The sequence below is a fragment of the Hydra viridissima genome, unplaced genomic scaffold (genome assembly GCF_058129835.1).
Source record: "Hydra viridissima isolate aposymbiotic clone 2 unplaced genomic scaffold, HvirCarnegie_v1 scaffold_4, whole genome shotgun sequence".
NCBI lineage: Eukaryota > Metazoa > Cnidaria > Hydrozoa > Anthoathecata > Hydridae > Hydra > Hydra viridissima.
In genome coordinates this window covers 7,132,984-7,157,152 of record NW_028324303.1, presented here as the reverse complement: position 1 = coordinate 7,157,152, position 24,169 = coordinate 7,132,984, and the positions used below count along the sequence as shown (strand labels likewise).

At 33.4% G+C, this 24,169-nt stretch overlaps 1 protein-coding gene across 1 annotated transcript; it reads right to left on the bottom strand.

Annotated features, from left to right (window-relative positions):
- Window positions 1-16,991: 16,991 nt before the first annotated feature.
- LOC145187663 (uncharacterized) lies at window positions 16,992-18,417 on the bottom strand. The gene is made up of 2 exons (XM_080064118.2): window positions 17,743-18,417; window positions 16,992-17,341 (listed from the first exon to the last, which is right to left on the bottom strand). Exons 1-2 carry the CDS (start codon window positions 18,239-18,241, stop codon window positions 16,992-16,994), a joined length of 849 nt encoding a protein of 282 aa, XP_079920244.2. The 5' UTR covers window positions 18,242-18,417.
- Between the last annotated feature and the right edge of the window lie 5,752 nt (window positions 18,418-24,169).

The window sequence follows — 24,169 nt, the reverse complement described above, 5'->3', positions numbered from 1 at the left end:
ATCATCATTGTTGGAATATTTTTTTGAAAGGTTGTTAATAACATCTTCATGGATTAAATTCAATTTTTCCATTTCGTCTTGTACATCATCCGTTAACAAATCAACAATATCCTTTTTAGGAAGTTTATTTTCGAAAGACCTTTTGAGTATTTTGTATTCGGGTTGGAAAAGGGATTTTCCAAACACTTGTAAATGATTGTAATCTAGCCATCCCGGTCTGAGAAGTAGATTGAGCAGCAACGTTGTTTTACCATATCCAGACTTTCCAACGATGATTCCTCGAATGCTTCTCGGTAAAAGCTTGCTGTTGTTTCTTTTGGTTTTCCCAATTTTACACGACAGTTTCATCACTTCCATATTTTTTATATTAAAAAAGTTTTTATATATGTTAAAATGTACTGCGTTAAGTGTGGAAGAGAGACTGAAACCATTCACTTGAAAAACGAGATCACAAAAAACAACAGACCTATGTTGAAAGGGACTTGCAACTCTTGTGGGATAACAAAATGCAAGTTTGTTTCTTCGCATACGCCCAAAGGATCATCTTCGCATGCGGTCAATGGAGGAGACTTGGTGGAATCGATCAACAATTTTTCAAAAAAAATAAAGCTTCCATGGGCAAAGTTTCCAGGAGAAATGCACATTCCAGGGATGAATTTTGCAGGGCCTGGAACCAATTTGGACAAAAGACTCACTTCCACAGACATGTATCAAGATTGGAGCAAACCGGTAGACAGAGTGGACAATGCAGCGTATCACCATGATTTGGCATATAAATATTTAAACGACGTTCAAAGCAGAAATTTAGCAGATCGAATGATGCTTGAAGAAATGAATTCGATTCCCAATCCCACTCAAAAAGAAATAAGCGAGCGAAAAATCATCGCTCCCATCATCAAAGCCAAAGCTAAATTCGGATTGGGTGTAAGTGATTTGAAATGGACAGACCAGCTTGCAGAGGAGCTTCATAAACCGGTGATTCATCATTTTAAAAGAAGAAGGGTGATTGTAAACGACATTGATGAAATATGGGCCGCAGATTTGGTGGACATGCAATCGTTTTCAAAATTCAACAAGGGTGTAAAATATTTGCTCATGGTGATTGACGTGTTTTCAAAGTATGGATGGATCGTTCCGTTAAAAAGCAAAACGGGTCTTGAAGTGGCAGAATCGTTGAAAAAGATTTTTGGTGAAAGAAAATGCGTCAAATTGTGGGTAGATAAAGGAAAAGAGTTTTACAACAAGCACGTGAGAGCGTTGGGTGTGCAATTATACTCCACTGAAAACGAGGAAAAAAGTTCTGTTGTCGAGCGATGGAACAGAACGATGAAAGAGAGAATGTTTAAATATTTTTCAGCCAACAATACCAATAAATATATTGACGTATTAGATGAGATGGTGAAAAATTACAACAACACAAAGCACTCTTCTATCAAAATGACACCAGTGGAAGCTAGCGATGAAAAGAATAAAGGTAGGGTATGGTGGAATCTGTATGGAAAGGATCAAACATTACCAGCAAAACCAAAATTCTTAATGGGTGATCAAGTGCGGGTTGTAAAAAAGAAGTCTCATTTTGAAAAGGGGTATACACCGAGATGGACAGAGGAGGTTTTTACAGTGTCAAAAGTTCAGTATACGAATCCACCCACGTATAAAATCTCTGACGCTAACGGTGAAGAAATTCAAGGCACCTTTTACGAGCAGGAGATGCAAAAGACACATCAAGACATATTCAGAATTGAAAAAATCATTCGCAAAACCAAGAGCAAGTTGTTAGTCAAATGGTTAGGATATCCAGACTCCTTTAATTCATGGGTAGATAATAATGAATTGTTAAGTTTGCAAAAATGATCTAAAAATTTAATTTTAATATGTAAAATGCATGCTCCTCACAAGTTTTTTAGAAATGTTGCCTAAGCAGAAGTTCACAGTTTGGATTTGCAATTAAAAATTTTGGAAGAGAGGGTTAGAGAGTTGGAGGAAAGAAGACCGAACAACATTATTGTGTCTACGAAAACGTTAGATCATCCACCTTATTTCAACGTTAATGAACAATATGAGATTTTTGCTCAGAAAGACATTAAATTTGCTGCTCTCTCACATACAATGATAGCTTTATCCATTGGGTTGAATTTAGAGAAAGGTGTTGCAGTGATAACATTAATGAATAAAATTACTGATCAATTGAATTATAGAAAAAACGAAGTTATTATTTCAGAGTCTGTAGATGATGTTATTATGGATGTGAATAGTAACAGCAAACATGACGTGGTTGTTAAAAAAGGAGAAAAACTTTGTAAGATTAACTACATTGATTTAAAATAATTTTTTTATTGATAAAAAAATGGAAATATTGAATGAAAAACTTTATCCAGTTCTTCCAACAGCTCCTGCAGATGAAGGACATAGTTACCGGCTTCAGAAAATAAGCGAGATACAAAAAGAGATAGAGAGTGAAAAAGCAAAAAGAGTTCATCTAAGCAAAAAGTATCATCGCGTGTTTAGGATCATTTCTAATGTAGATAATACAATGCAAACCTTATGCATTGCTTTGGGTGTGACTGGAATTGGCCTTTTATCAACCATCGCTGCTGCCCCTGTTGCAATTGCGTGTGAAGGTGTAGCTATTGGAATGGGGTTTTTATCCATTGTAGGAGGACAAGTCAACAAAAAACTAGCATTAAAAGCGGAGAAGCATGAAAAGATCAAAGTGTTGGCAGAGTCGAAATTGAATACGATTAGCGAGCACATTTCCAAAGCGTTGATGGATGGAAAAATAAACGATTCAGAGTTTCAATTGATTCTTGATGAGCTTCAAAAATTTAAATCCTTGATGGAGGAAATACGAACCAAAACCAAAAAGGGAATAGATGAAGTTACTAAAGAAAACTTGATCCAAAAAGGACGAGAAGACGCGATTCAAACGTTTAACAATTTGTTTAAGAAAGGATCAACGTAGTCGTAAAAACCAATTTATGTATTTTTCCACGTATTTTAAGAAAGGATCAACGTAGTCGTAAAAACCAATTTATGTATTTTTTCAACGTATTTTAAAAAGATGTTTTTCTTTAAAATACAAGACCTGAATAAAAGGGATGAAATTGTGAAAGAAATTAATGACAGACGAAAGAGGATTTATCAGAACAGCGTGAATGACAACATTTCAGATACGAATTTTCAAGCTGATGTGAGCAAGCTATTTAAACCCATCATCGAGAGCAATGAAAAGATGATCAAAAGCCTGTCAGTCGATCAAAAAAAGAAAAGACCTTTCGAAGTGAACAAAGTTGGAGATAAAATGTACATTGGAAAAATGGAGGTTGAAATAGATGGAAATGATATCATTGTCGGTGAAGAAAAGTATAATGGAACAAAAGGTCTTTGGGAACTGATGACTGAATTAACAATACCAAAGAGCTATACCGATGAAGATTTGCAAAATTATGAAAAAATTTTAATGGATAGTGATGCTATAAGATCTGATTCGCAACCGCATAAACCGAAATCATCAAGAAGACCAAAGTATCAACAACTTATTGCTCCTATTTGGGAAAAAATGATGCGTATTGAAAAGGGTATAAAAGGTCGTGGTGTTATTATTCTTCCGAGCGATCCTAATGCGTTGGTGGAAAAGCTTGAATTGAGTATTGCTGCATGGCATGCTGGGAATAAAGAGTCAAGAAATATGGCTGTTGCTATTTGCGATGAGCTGTTGAGACAAGGGGAGATTAATAAAGAGGAATATAAATCGTTAATGAGGACTATTGATAAAATTATTTAAAAAGATTGTTTTATTTAAAAAAATGCTCATTGTGAACAAAAGAAGATATGTGAAAAAGAACGTTGTTGGTGGAGATGGTATTGTAGACATGATTAAAAATTTCATAAAAAGAGCAGCTGCGTCAAGTGTTACAAAAGCAACAGTGAATTTGCTTAAAAATGCTGCAACAAGCAAAATTGGACAAGAAGCGATTACAGCTGCAAAATCTGCTGGGACAGAGTTAGCCCTTTCAGCCATTTCCGCTGCTAAAGACGTGGCTATTGATAAAGGTAAAAAGACCATTGAGAAATTAAAGACTGGTTCATCTATTCAAAGTAAGAAAATGTCTAAAAAGAACGCGATTCGAATTCAAGACCTGGTGAAAATGGGACAGGGCATGAAAATAGTATGAAGATTTCTGTTGCGATGGCTTGTTATAAAATTGCGATTTCTTGCGATGAATTAAATAATTTAAATGAATTAAATAATTTTTTTATTATATAAAAAATGATAAGTACTGAGCGATTAAGAGTTACTGAGAACCCAGAGTATGATATTGGTATTGAAAAAGTTGATTTTTTTGAGTATCTTCCAACCAATCTCGATTTAAATTCTTCAGGCACGATTACTTTTGAGATTGACTGTCAATCGATTCAAACAGTACCATCAGAGGCTTACATTCTTATTGAAGGAGTGTTGAAAAAGAGCGATGGAACCTTTTACGATGCTAAAGACAACATTGCACTGGTGAACAACGCTTTGATGTATTTGTTTAATGATGTGACTTATGACTTGTCGGGAGAGCAAGTGGAACGAGTGATGTATCCAGGTCCAGCCACCACCATACTTGGATTGATGAAATATCCTTATGGATTTCAGTTTGCTGATGGATTAAAGCAGATGTGGTATATGGATACGTCAAATCTTGTTGGAAATTCAGGATTCAATGTTAGACGAGACCACTTGTTTGCAGACACTACATCCGTTGGAGCTTTTTCGTTTAAAATTCCGTTGAAGCACATTTTTGGATTTTGCGAAACCTATGACAAAGTTGTTTATGGGTTTAGGCATACCATCACCTTTACAAAGAAAGAATGTGATGATGCGATTTATAGAGCGGAGAGCGTTAGTGCAGGAATGATCAACCTTAAAAAATTCAGACTTTATATGCCTCGCGTTGAATTGGATATTTCGAAAAAGACTGATTTCATGAATTTAATGGCTCAAAAAATTCCCATTCAAGTGGCTTATAAATCAAACAAATGTGAAAGGCAACTTATTCCAGCTGGTCAGACAGAATTTACCTGGTCGCTTGGAAGAGTCACTGACAAAAGCATTCCAAGATTTATCCTGTTCGGACTTCAGACAAACAGAAATTCCAGTCAAACAGTTAATCCATCACTATTCGACCATTGTGATGTTAGCAATTTTTACGTTACTGTTAATGGAATAAAGTATCCAAATTACAATTACGACTTGAATTTTGGAGAAAAGAGAGTGGTTATGGCTTATTCAGATGCGTTCTCTTTTGATGAAAAATATTATGGTACAAATGAACTTGTTTGTCAATCTGGGTTAAGCTTGCTTGAATATATAAAATTATATCCGTTGTTCTTTGTGGATATCAGCAAGCAAAAAGAAAGAATGACGTCGGAAACAGCTGAATTAGTGGTAAACCTTAAATTTCGAACTTCAACTATTGCAAATACCGTTATTTTTGCAGTGGTGATCTCTGACAAACTGCTTAAATTTGTTTCAGACGGAACCAACATGACTGCTGTTTATTAAGATATCTTTTCGGGAAAAAATTGAATTGACTTAAAAAAAAATCTTGGTATAATAAAATGAGATATACAACATCGTATTTGAAAAATTTGTTGAAAGAAAACGGCGTTAGTAAAACAGCAGATGATTTAATAACGTTGATGATGCTTGCGGTTGAAAATAATTTGATCAGTAAAGATGAGATTTTAGAAAGAGCAAAAGAAAAAAAAGTAAAGCTTCCTCCAAAAGAAAAAAAACCTGTTGATCCAAAATGGGAATGGCTTAGTTTAGTTAAGAAAAAGCCCATCACTATGAGAATAACCGACATAGAAACGGGTGAGGTGACTGAATACAAGTCTCTTTACAAAGCGATGGCAGGAACTGGACGTGGATGGAGATATTTAGAGCGTCGCACAGTGTATCGCTTCATACAAGCTAGGTGGACAAAAGTCATATCAAGAAAACGACTAATTGATAATATTTTCACAATAACAGCCCTAAATTAGTAATAACTTGCGATGTTAATTATGAAAAACATTACAGAGCAATGAATCATAAGCAATTAAAGAGGCGTTAAATTGTAATTTAATTTTTGAAAAAAATTAATTAAAAATTTACAATGATTGCATTAACATTTAACAAGAATTAAAGAAAGCAATCATTTTAATGCAGCGATGGATTTTACTTTTGAGGGTAAGTACTATTTAATTACATTAAATATTTTATTTAAAAGTTAAGCAATATGTGTTAAAATATGGTTTAAAAAACTGGGTTAAAATTGTAAAATTTTTTTTGGTTTTTAATTTTTAAATTTATACAACTTTTTGTATCCACATGTATCCAAGCTAATTTATTAACAGTGTATAGCTAAAGTCCTAAGGTGTACAACAAATAAAAAATTTTCACCACATAAATCCACAATTTTTTGTTATTAAATTTCATTTAGATCATGTGCTCTCTTTTTCAAAAATGGAGTTATTTGAAGAATGGCGAAGACATAATCAAGAAGAAAGAAATTCTCGTTTAATGGATTTTATTTTGCAAAGATTTTGTGTTACTGATGTAACTGATGTGACTAGAGATTCTGAGAGGTCTTTGCAATTAAAAATTTCATGTATGACTTCAAAATTCGCAAAAAAAAGGTCTGCAGCACATATGATGATCGACCGTTTTTTAAACAAAAATAAAATTTGGTTAGAGGGGGCAAATATAGAATTTAAAGTAAGTATATACCGGCAATGCATTTTTTTCATCATTTGTAGAAATTCAAGGACGACCAAAAAAGAACTTTGAAGACTCGTCCTTTAAAACCAAAAAACGAAGGGTTGAAAACTTAGTAAAATCGCAAAGTGCAACTGAGTTGACCACAGCTGCTGAAGTAGCATGCCGTGCGTTGGGGCACAGAAACCAAGCTACTTTAATCAGAAAAAGTCTGGAATCATCTGAAAAAAATAAATCAAAAGACTTTATTTGTGGGGGCAGGCAGTTAAATCGTGACGAGGCATTAGCTTATTACATTGACTCTAAATGTACAAGTCATTCTTATAAACAGACGAGAAAGTGGTCTTTAAAGGCAGGGCATATATTATTTCCATCTTATTATAGTCTATGCAAGTCGAAAAAGTTATGTTATCCATTAGATGAACATATTTCTGTTACAGAAACACGAGCCGAAATTAGTCTACAAGCTATACTTGATAAAACTACTGAACGCCTAATTGAAGCTCAATGAGAAGTTCTTAAAAGTATTACTTTTACTACGCCATTCACACTAATTAGCAAATGGGGAAGTTAGAAGCGATGAAGATAAATCTAGTGTCCAAAAACGTTCAGCAGATATCAAACAAAAATTTAAAAAGCATATGGGTCTTATTGTAGATAAACCAAAACCTGGCTTTGGGAATACAAATGATGGGAACACAGCTCGCAGGTTTTTTATGAAGCCAGAGTTGAGTGGCGAGATTACGGGTTTAGACATCAATCTCATTAAAAACTTCAGTATTTTATTAAAAACACTTTCCACTGGCTATGATATTAACTATTATGAATTTGAAAAGCTTTGTTCTGAAACCAAAACTCTTTATATTAATCTGTATCCGTGGTACTATATGCCTGTTACTGTGCACAAAATACTTGTACATAGCACGGAAGTTATAAAAACATGCCTTCTTCCAATAGGACAACTGTCGGAAGAGTCTCAAGAAGCCCGCAATAAAGATTTTCGTCGATTCCGCGAATACCATACAAGAAAAAATTCACGTATTTGTACAAATATAGATTTGCTCAATATGCTTTTGGTAACATCAGATCCTGTCATCAACTCACACAGAGAATTGCCAAGTAAGAAAACTGGTAAACTATAGTGTTCGGCACAAATTCAAATAGTTTGATCAAATATGCGTCAAATGTTTGAAATGGCCAAATTCAAATCTTCCTATTTTGAATTTAGATCAAATTCAAATCTTTCCAAGATTTGATGTATATTTGAACGTTATTTAACTTATTTCATTTATTAATTTTAGTTATCTGAATCTATAAATTTTATTCATATTGCAGCATTTGTTACTATTTCTCACACATTACAGCTTCTTTTATTCTTTTTAATCCAACCAAGACTTCAAGCACTGGCAAGCTTGAATGGTATCTGCAGAGAGAAGATTTCTTTTGTCAGTAATAAGATTTTTTCCTAATGAGAAGAGCCTTTCTGATGATACAGATGTAGCAGGAATGGCCAGGTAATCTCTGGCCATTCTGGATAGGTTTGGATATTTGTCAGATCGAGATTTCCACCAAAGTAATATGTTGCTATTATTGCCGCCATCTATCTTACTTGTATCATTACAATAGTTTTCAAACTCATTACATGGGTTTGATGAAACACGCGATTTGAACGGGGTATATTTTGAAACGTTTTGAATGCTTGTAGCAGTTGTACCATTGCTTGGGGCATAATTGATTTGATATTCACAATTGACTGTGTCCATAATCTTTGTATACGACTCGCTGTTTGCGCCCTTATCATTTTTGTAATATTCAATACCAAATCTTGGGTCCAGGACAGTGCAGATAGTAAAGCAGTCACTAGTCAAATTATAATATTTTGACATTTTTGCGAGCGCTGCAACTGTAGAGCGGTGTAGATTATCTTCAGGGTTGGTTTTTGTGGTCATCCATTCAGTAATGTGATCCAAAAGAATATTGAAGAGAGGAACCACCAAAGACAATGTGGAATATGAATCACCACTAATGAGCTGGGTAAATTCCTTGAATGGTTCAAGATACAAAACAATTGTTTCAAACCTGTTCCAAACATCTGCTGAAATTGATAGACAACAGTCTGGATTGTTTGCAGTTGAGTCGAAATCGCAAAAATACGCAATGAAACCAACTTTTAATTCCATTGCTCGTTTAAGCATATCAGCTGTTGAGTTCCATCTTGTAGGGACATCAAGTATTGGTTTTAAGGTGCAATTTGATTGCTGGAAACCTTTGAACCTAGAATATGATTGAGGACTGGATCGGATTTTTTTAATTCCTGTTCTAAGTTTTACAAGATCATCTTTCAAAACATCCAAACCTGCTTGCGCGCCCAAATTCAGCACATGAGCAAAACACCGGATATGCTCAAAGGTGGTTTTAATTTCGTACTTGGAATTTAAAATATCCATAAATGAATTATTATTGGAAGCATTATCTAAGGTAATGCCCATTCCTTTGCTTGTAAGACCGAATTCAATCAAAACTGACAAGAATGCATTAGATAAATTTGAACCTGAATGGGAATCAGGCAAGGATTTGAAATCAAGAGTTTTGGCATGAAGGTTCCAGTCTTTGTCAATGTAATGAGCCGTTATGCCCATAAAAGCAATGTTGTTGGGTGATGTCCAGCAGTCAGTGGTGAATGAAACCTTTGAGTCAAGATTCAAAAAAAGGGTCTTTAGCAATTGTTTTTTGGTGTTGTAAGTGTCCATTATCTGGCTTTTTAATTGGCGCGCACTCATGATTGACAAATTTGGTTTCAGTAGAGTGAGTAGTTTACGAAAGTGGCTGGACTCTACCTCATTAAATGATTGATCATTCTTGACAATCCAGCTAACTAAGTATTCATTGAATAGATCTGGAGAATAAACGATTGGTGTCATTATCATGTCATCTAAACGTCGTTGCTTTGGTTCTCTGTCCCCAAGTAATTTGCTTTTGTGTTGAGAATTTAAATGGTTCATTAGATTTGTTGTCCCACCTTTATTGTAAGCATACTTGTTCTTGTGCTTTGGACAATGCTGGCATATGGCCTTGGTTTTGTCATGCTCATCAACTGTGAAATGATCCCATACAATTGATTGTGAACGTTTGGTGGTTTTTGTAACAGAAAAAGATTCGGGTTCTGGATTATCCGACATAATTAGGAATGTAATATATATTTCTGAAATAGATACATTTCAAGGTTGTTTACAAATAGTAAATATACTAATATTAAGTAAACACCTAATGAAAATGATTAAAATAATAATGGTTTAAATAATAAAAATAATATTAATAATAATGATAACAATAATAATAATTATATATAAGTCACTTGTCTTTATAAATACAATAGCTACATAAACAAAGTTAGACAGTTACAAACAGTTAAAACTGATAAAACGTAAAAGTAAACAATGACATATAGCAACTATTATAATGAAAAATAATTAATGAAAATAAGAATAACGAATATTAAAATAAATTTGAATTTGAATACACGACGGAAAATACAAACAATAGACAAACATACAAGACAATATACAAAAACGCACAGAAAATTAATAAAATTAAAAAAAAAAATTCTTTGCTTTCAAGCAAGCCATTATTATATTTTTTTATTATTTTCTTTTTTCGAATGATTGTTTCTTTCAATGAATGTTTTTCGATTCGTTATTGTTTTACTTTTTCCATTTTTATTGTGGTTAAATTGTATTTGCAATTTTTTCTTTTGATTTTTACATATATTTTTTTCTACGTTTTTTCTTTTAATCTTGTACTTTGTTTACATTTCTTTTCTTTTTTTCTTTCTCTATGCTCTTTACTTTCTCTTTAATATTAACAAACTTTAATTAAAAACTCTTTTTTTTTTTTTTTTTTCCGTTATTGAAAGGCGACCGCCATTCCGGAAACCACTGCAAAGACCCCGGAATAAAGTGATATATATGTTTGCGGGCCTGTAAAATTTGGCGTTTTTTTTTCAAACGCAAAAATTGAGAACAAAGTGAATATTTGAAAATCAAATCCAAATCCTCCAGATATTTGTCAAATCAAATTCAAATCTATCCCCTCAAAGAACAGTTCAAATTCAAATCTTTAAAGGTTTGACGTATATTTGATTTTGCCGAACACTAGTAAACTACCGTTGGAAGTTTTGCATTTAATTATCCCACCTATTATACCACCACAGCTTGTTGAAAATAGAATTATGTGTGACAATTAAGATTATTTAGAGTCCGATTCATCGGGTACTGAAAATAACAAATGATTCATCCGATAATAATTAATTATTGATAAAATATTTTTTTATTTTACGTAGTGTAGTGAGTATATTTTTATATTTTGTATATTTGTAGTGAGTATATTTTTATTTTAGGCAAAATTTTATTACATTATTTATGTGTCGAAATTTAGTGTTTATTTTTATTACTTAATTATCTTTTTCAAGACAAAAACTTTTAAAAACTTAAAAGTGATTAAAATATCGCCTTTTTTACAATAAAATTTAAAAAAAAATTCTTTTTATAGTAAAATTGACTTTTTGTCGCCCCTTTAAGCTTAAACGCGCGGGGTAATTGCCCCCTGCCTCCCCCAGGCTACCCTACTGCATAACTAATCTTTAAAACACCATAATATTGTTAACTTGATTCTTAGGAATGAAAATACAAAACAAAATATTTTTGTCCACCTAGCTTGTATGAAGCGATACACTGTGCGTCGAGATGGAAAGGTGGATAATGGAATCAAGATTGAATTTTTAAATTCTGAGAAGCTTGAAAAACGTAAAAAGCAGCAAAATTGATTTTTTAACTTTTAACATGTTAAAAAATTGACTTAAATAAAATTCTTGGCATAAATAAAAAGATGGAGAGGAAGTATGTGATTGAATTTGATACCATAGGTCGTGCGCATCTGTTTGATGAAGAAAAAGAAATTCATGCGACTGGATGCGAATTTACTGCACATGACGAGTGGGGAAGAAAGTATACGATTAGATTTGATGAAATGGGTCAAGCACATGTATACGACTCAATAAGCGAAATTTTTGCCAATTATCTTGTTTCATAAGTTTTTAATTCTCCCGCGAAAAGAATTAAAAAACGGTAAAAACTTTTCGAAGAAGAAAATATGCTGAAAGTGTGCCAAGATTTAAAAAAAATTGAATTGACTTAAAGAAAATCACGGCAGAGATAAAATGAGTCTCCATTCTTCAAAAAAATTAATTGCTAAAGAGCGAAAAATTGAATGCATCGAAAAAATTTTTATTTCCCTTAATAAAATGGGTGATAAAACTGATGCTAAAAAGCAAAAAGCAAAAACTACCGCCAAAGAGCGAAAAGTTGAAAGTGACATAAAGAAAAATCTTTCCGTAATAAAAATGGAAAACAAAACGGTGAAAGAATTAAAAGAAATTGCTAAAGGGCAAAAAATAAAAGGGTACTCTAAAATGAGAAAGGGAGAACTTATAATGGCTTTACAGCCTCCTAGAGTTGTCTCTGCTCCTGCTGCTTTTCGTAGACGAACGACTGAGGCAAGACCGTTGTCTGTTAATGTAAGACCTACCGTGGTGAGGTTTGTTCGACCAACTGTAAAAGTTTCTGTAAAGCCGGTAAAAGTTTCAATAAAACCGACAAAAGTAAGGCTTGCTGTTGGTTCTGAAAGGCCTGTGCCTGTCCCAAGACCGGTTCTAGCACCTAGACCTGTGCCTGTCCCAAGACCAAGGTCTGACGACTTGATTTCATTCGAACCTTCTACTCTCTTGCAAAATCGGGTGACTGGAGATGAACCCTCTATTCTTAACACACCGGTTATAGATTCAACAAACGTTATTACACCTAGACCGGTTCCAGCACCAAGACCTTTATTTTCAAGTCTGACGGCAGCTACAAAAAGTGTGGCATCCTATGTTAAAACTAAGTTTAATGATATTAAAGAATGGGTAGAACCCTACGTTCCTGAAGTAGTCAAGAATCAGGTAAGCAAATCAGTAGAACAAATCGATAAAAAAATAAAGTCTATCAAATCACTTGTATTAAGAACAGAGTATAAACAACCCGTGCCAATTATAGTACAGCCTGTGCCAAAGCCAATTATAGTAAAGTTTAAAATGACTGAACATTCAGCGGAGAGTTCTGTGAGACAATTTTCTTACACACCTTCTTCTCGATACCAAGACATTGCATCCTTTTTTAATTTGGTAAGAGAGTCTAGCATTCAAACCATGGAAGGGGAAAGAAACACCAGAGTAAGAATTATTTTAACGTGTAAAATGAAATCTGTAAGCATCATGACTGGTGAAGAAGTGACTCGGGAAGCAAGCTTTTCATCAAGATCAGAGATTATTCTAGCAGCTACAAATGTAAGAGAGTTAATGAGCGAAATGGAAGAGAAAGTCTTGGAAAGTAGTGTTAAATACAATGCTTTAGGATCTAATTGCACTATATCTAAGATTTTAAGGATGGGTATTAACTTTACTGATTATGAACCTCTTAGCGGTTCCTCCTATATTGAACTGTCTAAAGAGCTGAAAGACAAAAAGGCGATCATCAACATGGAAAACGAGGACGATCAATGCTTTAAATGGTCAGTCGCTCGAGCGTTGAATCTGAAAAATAAAAACAACGAAAGAATCGATGAAGACTTGATTAAAAAATCAGAAGAGCTGAATTGGGATGGAATAAAATTTCCCGTCAAGCTTAATAAAATCAACAAGTTTGAAAAGAATAATCCAACTATTAGCATTAACGTCTTTGGGTATGAAAATAAAAAACCTTACCCTTTGCGAGTATCTGAATTTGCTGATCGAAATAACTGTGTTGATTTGTTGTTTATTTCAAACGAAGACACTGACCATTATTGCGTGATTAAAAGTTTGAGTCGGTTATTATCTACACAAACATCAAAAGGTAAAAGAAAACAACATAATTGCTTGCAAGGCTATGACCAGGAAGAAAAGCTTCAACATCATCAACCTTATTGTTATGATAACACCTCAGTAAGAATTGAACTTCCTAAAGAAGGGACGACCGTTCAGTTTAAAAACTATCAAAAGGGTATGAAAGTTCCATACGTTGTATATGCAGACTTTGAAAGTTTTATCCAACCCTTCGATGACATTAAGCAACATGGTGAGTCTCATACTAAAAAATACCAAAAGCACGTTCCAAGCTCCTTCTGCTATTACATCAAATGCTTCGACGATAGCCTTTACAAAGGAAAACCAGTCATGTACACAGCTGAAAGCGATGACGATGACGTAGCTCAAAAGTTTATAACCATGCTTGAATCAGATCTTATAAAGATTTTCGACAAGATTGATTTAATAAAAAAGAAAGTCATGACTGATGAGGATGAAAAGAATTTTAAGGTTGCAACTCTATGTCATATTTGCGAAAAAGACCTTAACGGTGATAAAGTCTTAGACCACTGTCATTTGACTGGAAAGTATCGAGGAGCTGCTCATAACAAATGCAACTTGGATTATAAACTTCCAAAATTCATACCTATCATTTTACATAATTTGTCTGGCTATGACAGCCATTTGTTCATCAAGAAATTAGGTGGAAAGCTCAATTGCATACCCAACAATGAAGAAAAATATATCAGCTTCTCTAAACAAATCAAAGTGAGAGAATTTATTAATAAGAAGGGTAAACTTCAGGAAATATGGAAAGAGCTAAGGTTTATTGACAGCTACAGGTTCATGGGTTTCAAGTTAGAAGATCTAGCTAAAAATCTAAACAACGACCAATGCAAAAACGTTGCTCAATATTACTCTGGAGAAAAGTTTGATTTATTAAGAAAAAAAGGCGTTTACCCTTACGAATGGGTGGACTCGATTGAAAAGTTCTCCGAAACGCAATTACCTCCTATTGAAGCATTCTATTCCAAACTGAATGATGAGGAAATAAGCTGTGAAGACTATGCGCATGCAAAAAACGTTTGGAATGTATTTGAATGTGAAACGTTTAAAAACTATCACGAGCTGTACAACATGTCTGACGTCTTGATACTTGCCGATATCTTTGAAAATTTCAGAGACGTGTGTCGTAACTATTACAAGCTTGACCCTGCTTGGTATTACACCTCTCCTGGTTTGGCTTGGGATGCCATGTTGAAACTAACTGGAATTCAGTTAGAGCTTCTGTCTGATATTGATATGCTTCTCATGGTTCAAAGAGGGATACGCGGTGGAATTTGCATGATCTCAAACCGATATGGAACTGCCAATAACAAATACATGAGTGATTATGATCCTTCACAACCTTCGAAATTCATTCAGTACTTAGACGCTAATAATTTATATGGATGGGCTATGTGTAAGCCTCTTCCTGTTAGAGGATTCAGATGGATGGCTGAAGATGAACTTTTAAATTGGAAATCCATGCCTTGTATTCTCGAAGTCGATTTAACCTATCCTGAAGAGCTTCACGATTTACACAATGACTATCCTTTGGCTCCTGAAAGAATGACTATTGGAAAAGTAGACAAGCTCGTTCCTAATTTAAACAACAAGGAAAAATATACTATTCACAATGAAAGCCTAAAACTATATGAACGACTTGGATTGATCGTTACCAAAATTCATCGTGGTATCACCTTTGAAGAAGAACCTTTTATGAAACAATACATCGATCTCAATACCGCATTAAGAGCAAAAGCTAAAAACGAGTTTGAAAAAGAATTCTTCAAGCTTATGAACAACTCTGTCTTTGGAAAAACCATGGAGAATATTCTAAAACATATTGATATTAAACTTGTCACCACAAGAAAAGAAGTTCTAAAATTGTCAAGAAAACCTAATTATGATAGAAGTACCATTTTTGATGAAAACCTTGCTGCGGTTCACATGAAAAGAACAAAACTCTTTTACAACAAGCCTGTTTACTTAGGATTGTGTGTTCTAGACATAAGCAAAATTCTCATGTTTGAACATCATTACGACTATATCAAACCTAAATACGGAGATCGAGCAAAACTTCTCATGACTGACACCGACTCGCTCATTTACGAAATCGAAACAGACGATTTTTACAAAGACATTGCTGATGACGTACTTGAAAAATTTGACACGAGCGACTTTCCTAAAGATCATCCCGCCATTCAAAACGCTGGATTCAAAGTAGGCGAAAATAAAAAGGTTATAGGTAAGTTTAAGGATGAGACTGCTGGTAAACAAATTAAAGAGTTTGTTGGACTTCGTCCTAAGCTATACTCTTACAAGATCGCTAAAGATGAACACAAAAAATGTAAAGGGGTTAAAAAGAAAGTTGTTCAAAAACACATCACTCATCAAGACTACTATGACTGCTTAATGAATAAGATAGAAAAGCTTACATCCATGAACGTTATCCGATCACATCAGCATAACATTTACACCGAAGAAATCAACAAAGTCGCTCTCAGCGCTAACGATGATAAAAGACACATCTTACAAGACGGTATTCACACGCTAGCTCTCGGACACTACAAACTAAAACCGTGCTTTACATTTATGGACTATGATCAACTCTTCGGACCTGATGATTAAATATAAACTCAGAACACGATGTCATCCTGAAAACCTTAACTATAGCAAAAAAATCACAATATTATAAAAATGTCGATGCGGTATTTCTATAAATCACAATACGGAATTATAAAAAATGACAATGCGGTATTAAGAAAATGTCAATGAGCCAGAATCCGCAAATCCTAGTAGTGACGTCAAACACCACAACACTGTGATTGTTTTCATTGTGGTTTTTTTAATCATAACTTGTTAAGGACTAAATGTTTTTTTTTATTAATCAAGGACTTGCCTTGTCATTATTTTCTAATGTTTCAGTTAGCAATGTTAATGCAAGTTGAATATAGTTATTTAGCTATCAGCAGAGTTTATAAAAGACGGAAAAATTCTCAACTACACTTTTCTTTCGCAGCCATTGGCGTCCGCCTCCCCAAAATACGGAAATCTTGAAAATCGTTTTATAACATTAATTGCCAAATTTTGAGTATTTCAACAAAATTATGACTTTGTCAGAGATTGGTTTTTATTAAAAGTTATCGAATAAAATATTTTGGTACTTTTTTCTATTACATAAACTTAAATAAAAATTGATTTAATCATCGAAACAAAAGTCAATTTTACTGAGTGTTCAAAGACAAGAATTAAAGTTTGGGTTATGTTTTATATTCCATTTTAAAACAAGTAACATAAAATAGAATCTTTTTTTATATATGATTAACGTAATAAAGAGAATTTAACTTTGTCAAGCAAATCCAAATTTTGTCTAACTACTAAAATCGCGTTTAATGTTTCATCCGAAAGCCGAGTTCTCAAATGGGTGTAGACCATTGCAAAGCTACTAAAATCTCGTTCAACTTTGACCTGAGAAAATGCAGCACCAAAAACAACTTGAAAAATATTGTAAAGTTCCTTCCAGTTAGGATCATCACGTTTTAAGTGCCAATATTCAAGAATATTAAAATTCTCATTCACACCAATACGTGGCTCACTATATACAATATTTGTTATTTGCTGATGAATTCTTGTGTTTTGTATAAAATCTATGCTTTGACGTTGACCTCCTCCTGAAAGAAAAGATACCAATTATTTGTTTATCAAACAACAAGTATTGTCTAATCGAACTGATTATCGAATCATTAAAAGTTTCAAAGTTTTTCAAACACTTAAAAGATAAAAACTTTTATTTAAAATTTGACTTTTTGACCTTAAATCAATAAAAGGTTAAACTACTTTTGTTTGGTTTGTGAAGAAAAAAAAAAAAAAAAAAAAAAATGGAAGAAACGAATAATACTCTACGATGACGAAAATCATTAATATCAAGTTATTGAGTAGTATTGAACTTTTATTGACACACAGTGTGGAAATTCTTAATTTTTTAATGTAATTGAATAAAATTTGTTTAATGAACCGCTTGATATCAAACACTGGTTAAATATCAATTACTGAATGATAGTAAAATCTCTACCTGAAAGTTGAGTCAAACGTTCTTCATCTTCATCTCGTAAGTTTTCAGGCTGTCGAGCAATTTCAGCAAGTTGTCTTTGTGAGTTTGCAAAGTGATGAATCTTCAGTAAATGATCTACTCCACGGCTTCTCAATAAGTCGTTGAAAACTTCATGACTAGCACTATTCCATGCAAAACGAGGATCCAGTAAGAGAGCAGCGATGAAAGCATCACATTCAAAAAACCTTTGTGAACGTAAATTTAAAGCTTCTAGAAGTTTAGATGTTAAATTATTTTGTCCATCGGCAATCTTTTCTAAATTCATCACCATTCTCATCCATCGTAAAAAGAAGTCCGACATGGTATAGTCTGATCTTTGAAAATCCTTCATTGCATAAAATATCGGCTCGAATGTTCTTGCATATTCCTCAATAACCTTCCAGGTTTCATCATTTAATCTTAGCTCGCGGTTATTTCGATTAGTCCCGATTTGTTCATATATCGCGAGTTTTTCAAACATGTCTTATACCATGATGTAAGTACTACTCCATCTCGGAGCAATATCTTTGCGTGGTCTCTTGAGATCAGCAAAAATTGCATCATATTTAGGCGCTTGTGTATTTCTTATAAATTTTCTTATTTCAGCAAGAGTGGCTTCAAACGGCTCTGTTACGTCTTTTGCAGCTAATTGGCAAACATGCGCTCCACAAAATATTTTGGTACAGATTGCACCAATATTGTTTTCTAACACATTTACTTTTCTCTCTTGTTCTTGAGTATGTGATAGCCTTTCGATCCCATCGTCTGTATCTTCAGAATTTCCTACAAGTTCTTCTTCAAAATTGACTCGGTCAAGCAGATCGAAATCTTCAAAATCAAACTGTTGTGCTTCCTCAACAAATTCATTACAAACGATCATTTGATGTTGCATTTCTCTGATAGCATCAGAAGCTTTGATCATGTTTTTACCTTGATCCGAACAAGTTGAGTAAATATCATCTGCCCCTTTCCCTACTTTCGCAATCAGAGTAATTAGCTGATCAGCTAAAACCGCTCCAAGTTGCCGTCCGTGCTGAGTGAGCATTCCCAAAGTTCGATCGTGCAATTTTCCATCTTTTGTATACCGAATACTTGCTGAAAAAACGTTTGTATTGAAACAAGACGCTGAGTCAAACATTAATGACGGATATACATTTTCTATATCCTTTGCAATAATTTCATAAATTTGGTCAGCAGCTTTAAGAATAAATTCTTTTGCTTTTTGACGATTCCATCTCACACCAAAAGCTTGAAGAGCCTTTCTAATCATCTCATTCTTCCCCATATCATCAGCGACTGTCATAGGCAAATTTCTCATCAGAATCGATTTTATGAAGTCTCTTACTGTATAGTTGATATCGAAGTCAAATTTAACTTTTTTACGCGAAACGAAAATAGCATTTTCTTCACCGCTACCCTCATAATGATTACTATTTCGAATTCTCCTCCTTTCCGAAATTCCTAGTTCTATAGCAATATCCTTGTGTTTTGAATGCAAATGGTTTTTGAGATGAGAAACATTTCCGGCAAGAATTGCTGGCTTTTGTTCTGCGCACACTTTGCATTTCCATCTGTTATTTTCAGTCAAAAAATATTCTTTTACTCGTGTGTTTTGCATTCTTATCTTAATCAATCTCTCAGAAAAAAAGGTTAACTAAAAAAAAATAAAAAATACTATTGCTTATTACTCGAACCTTAATGAATAAGAAATTCGAACAATGAAAATTCCATCGTTTAGAGACGCTTTTCAAAAAAACTTTATCGTACCGGTAAAGTGCGAGATTTTGACTCCCACTTTTTTTTTACTTAGTAAAAATCTCATACTAAGTTTTTACTGTATTTTTATGTACAAATTTATTTTGCAACCACGTATTTTGCCAATACTTTTAAACGTTGCAACGTGTGGGGAAACCTATAGGGTAAATAATTAGTAAGAAAGCGACAAGGTAAACAGTTTATATATTTATAGTTGTTTAAAATAATTGCATTGAGTTTTCAATTGTGTTTTGTAGTGGTGCGATACTAGCTTAGTTTGGATGTACTTTTGTATGGTGCAGTTTTAAACTAAAAAAAAATTCAAAATTTTTAAAGAATCTTTTTTTAAATTTTTGTTTAGAGGAAAGTTATTTGGTGTAAAGAAGAGCAACACCACATAATTATGTTTTTGAATGATGCTTATGATATTTCCAATGAGGCAAATGCATTATCTGGCCGCATAGGCATCAATTCAACCACAGAAAATATTCAAAAATTTTTTGGTAAAGAATGGTAAAGTACAATGCCACTTTTGTTTCAAGATGTAATAACTTTCAAAAAGCTGAAAAAAAGAACCTTCAAGTGAAACCATTGTTACAAATCGTTTCAGTTTAAAAAGTTAACATAAAAAAAGTTATGATTGATTTGACTCGATTGCCATAAGTAATATGTTATTTTCAAAAATTTTGAATTTTTTTAAGTTAAAAACTGCACCACACGACAAAAGTGCAAGCCAAATTAAGCTAGTATCACACAATTGGTAACATAAAATGAATATAAGTAGTATAAACAACTATAAATATATAAACTGTTTACCTTATCGCCAGATTTACCTAGATGACACAACTCATTATTATCAACTATGAATAACTTTGTTTTTCTTCGAAAATTTTATTTATCAACACCATTTACTAATAGCTGTCTTTGGATTATTTTGTCTTTTAAAAAAATACAAACGTCAACTAATTCAGTATGCGGCGTTTAATTTTTAATAATAAAATGCATTTAAAAATCTAAAAGAGAAAATTTTAATTTTATTCGTACGAAATGGAATCGCTTCTTTATTGCTTTTCAAGAAACTACAATCTTTAAAGCGATTAAAAGTAATGACAAAATACAACGCGGTCGCAAATTACATGTTGCCGCAAAATTAGTGATCGACCGGATCAGATATTTTGCCGGAACCGGAACCAAACCGGTAATAGATTCTAAATATTCCTAACCGGAACCGGAACCGAAAATAAATCCAAACCGGAACAGGAACCGAAACCGAAACCGAAAATAAGTAATATATTTTTAAAAAGTTAGTTCTAATTTAAACAAAAATTAATGTAGTAAAAATAACTAAAATTTTACATTTTTTTTTTAAGTTTTTCCGAAACCCAAGGCATAGAGAAGCAGTTAGACAATTCAAAAAAATCATTTAACACCTAAATGATTTTTTGGATTGTCAAAATGCACATTAATCGTTTTCCCCTGTTAGAAGTTGCGCAATAATTTTTACAATGAGCGAAAAAGATGAGCTGCAGGAGCCAAATTCATCTTTAGGAGGTTCAAAATTGTCCATTTGGATCATGACAATATGTTTAAGAAAATGAGCTGGTAAGAATCAGAATGGTGTAACTTCAGCTCAAATAATAACGATAAAAACATTACAAGATATGAATATTAATTTAAAGTTAATTTAAACAAGAAAATTAATTAGTTTTCAAACAAAGCCGAATTTTATTAACATTAATTCTCAAGCTTAACAACTAATTTAAAAATTTTTTTAATCATTTTTATCAAAATGATCTTAACGGTATTATGCTAAATAAAGCTTTATAATATATATTTTCGGTAGCATTTTGAACCGGAAATCCGGCCGGAACCGAAGTCGTAAATATACCCGGAACAGGAACCGGAATTTCGATTCCGGTCGTAATTTTTGCCGGAAACCGGATCCGAACCGAATTCCGGTCGATCACTACGCAAAATACATGTTGCCGCTAAATGCACGTTAGCCACAAAATACGTGTTTGCCGCAAAATATTCTAACTAGGGGATAAATACCTGATGATGACCGTAAGTTTTATGAGATTTTTACTACTTACTATTTTACTAAAACGTAGTAGTAAAAATTTTATTGCAAACTGGAAATTTCAACAAGTAAAAAAAATCTCCTTAATATAATATTTGATTCGACGATTGCGCATTTTCCATTTTCAAAAAAAAAAAAAAAAGAAAAAATCAATCTTCATAAAAATTTTGATTATTGGAAAAAATTCAATTAAAACCGATATTAATTTCTAAAATTTTTAATGACCATTAAAGAATATTGGGTTTGTCAAGAATTTTTAACAATATCTAATGAGTAAAATTAAGAATTTAATGTTATGGTTGAAAAATGACAGTTTTAATTCAACCGATGAACGACTTGTTCAAAAGTTCAAACTTTGATCCCATCAAAAAACTGACAATTTACTTTCTATTAAGTTTCGTCGAAAAGATTTTTTAGCCTATGGCATGGATTTAATATTTCCAACTTTTAACTCTTGTTGTAAATATAAAACTTCAAATTTTGTTAATAACTATAAAAAAACAAAAAACCACTCTGACAAAATCATAATTTTTTAATAGTCAAAGTTTGGCAATAAATTTCATATAAAACACAATTTTGATGTCAATTTTACAATATTTGCATCCAATTAATCTTTAAATTGGTTGTTAATTTAAAAACAAACGTTTTTAAATTAACAAGCAATTTAAAGATTTAATTTTTTTTAATGAAAATTTTGTCCCTTTGTTTTCAACTTCAGGCGGCGGGAGGCAAAAATTTCGCTTCCAGTTTAGCGGCTGCAGCCAACTGGGAGGTCGAAGCCACTGGAGGCTGTCTCCAAATCATCTTACTTTCAAAAAATCTTCTTACGGCTGCCGCCAGTGGCATCCGCCTCCCGATTGGCGGCGGCCTCCAAAACACTCTGCCTCTATAAAAAAATTCTAGCGGCAGCAGTTATTTGGGAGGCCGAAGCCACAGGAGGCGGCCACCAAATCAACTTACTTCCGAAATATCTTCTGACGGCGGCCGCCAGTGGCTTCCGTCTCCCGATTGGCGGCGGCCTTCAAAACATTCTGTCTCCAAAAATAAGTTCTGGCTGCTGCTGCCAATCGGGAGACGAAAGCCACTGAAGGCGATCTCCAAATCAACTTGCCTCCAAAATATCTTCTGACGGCGGTCCCCAGTGGCTTTCGCCTCCCGATTGGCGGTGGCATCCAAAAAATTCTGCCTCCAAAACAAAGTTCTAATGGCGGCCTCCAATTGGGAGGCGGAAGCATCTGGAGGTGGAAGCCAGAACATTCTGCAGGCAAAAAAAGCTTTGGGAAGCGGCCGCCAATAGCTGCGGAAGAAACGCGGAGGCGAGAAGATTTTTGCCGTTTATCATCTCTGTTCTGATGTTTTTGGCAAAAAGGATATGGTGATGTGTTGGGCGCATATGCGTCAATGTTAATAAAAAGGCTGAGGCAATGGTGAACAAAACCCATCAAGATGAACTTATTGAGGATATAGACACATTGCAAAAAAGTCAGAATAAAGAGATCTTTAAGAAAGCTTCAGGTTTGTTTTTGAAAAAATGGAAAGCACTTGAACCAGAATTTTCTAGGTACTTTGAAGCAGAATGGTTGAATTCTCATCAAACTTGGTATGAAGGCTTTAGACATTTCACACCAAGTACTAATAATGCTCTTGAATCATTTAATAGAGTGGTGAAAGATGAAGATACCTTAAGGGAAAGGCATCCATTTTCAAGATTTAAAGAGGTTGCGTTAGAAATGGTTGCAAAATGGTCAAATGAATATTCAACAAACATGAAAAGATACAGCCAAGAACCAACAATTACACTAAATTTGTGGAAAAAAGGTTATCAGTGGGCCAAGACCAACAAATCAATTTCATCAAAGCAAATAGGTGAATCAACTGAATATTATTTACCTGCAAATGATGAAATAAAAACTACTCAGACAGAAATAGATTTCATTAAAGAAATGAAATGGAAGACTCTTGACCAATTTAAACAAAAAGCCTTTAAGGTCTGGACCTTAACTATGATCAAGAATGAAGAAAATCGGTCACATAATGTATGTAGTTGTCCAGATTTTTTTAAGAAATTCATGTGCAAACATATTGTTGGTTTTGCAATTCGAATGAAGTATTGTAAACCCCCACTGGCAGCAAAAGATGTTCCTATTGGTGAAAAAAGAAAACGTGGGAGACCAAAAAAAGCTACTAAAGCATTACTAAGAGACTGATCACATTTTGATATTGTTAAATATTTGGAGATCAAATATTTTTCAAAAGTGTATAAATAAAGCTTTTACTAACCAACATCTGTTTTTACTGACCAATTTTAATATTTATACTGACCAATTTTAATATTTATACTGACCAATTTTAATATTTATACTGACCAATTTTATTTTTATACTGTCCAATTTTAATTTTTATACTGACAAAACTAAAGTGAAATACTGACCATTTGTTTAAAATACTGACACAAAATTATATATATACTGACCAAAAAATACTGAACATTTATTTCAAAAAATACTGACCAATTCATCACAAATACTGACCAAAAAATTTGTACTCTAAGATTACTTTGTAATGGGCTTACAT

What these genes read in the sequence shown, in the direction of transcription:
- LOC145187663 (XM_080064118.2), bottom strand. Translation starts at nt 18,241, where the DNA reads ATGTTTGAAAAACTCGCGATATATGAACAAATCGGGACTAATCGAAAT. An exon ending in ACGTTTGACTCAACTTTCAG is followed by an intron (nt 17,342 to 17,742) that starts GTAGAGATTTTA and finishes CTTTTCTTTCAG; the next exon opens with GAGGAGGTCAACGTCAAAGC.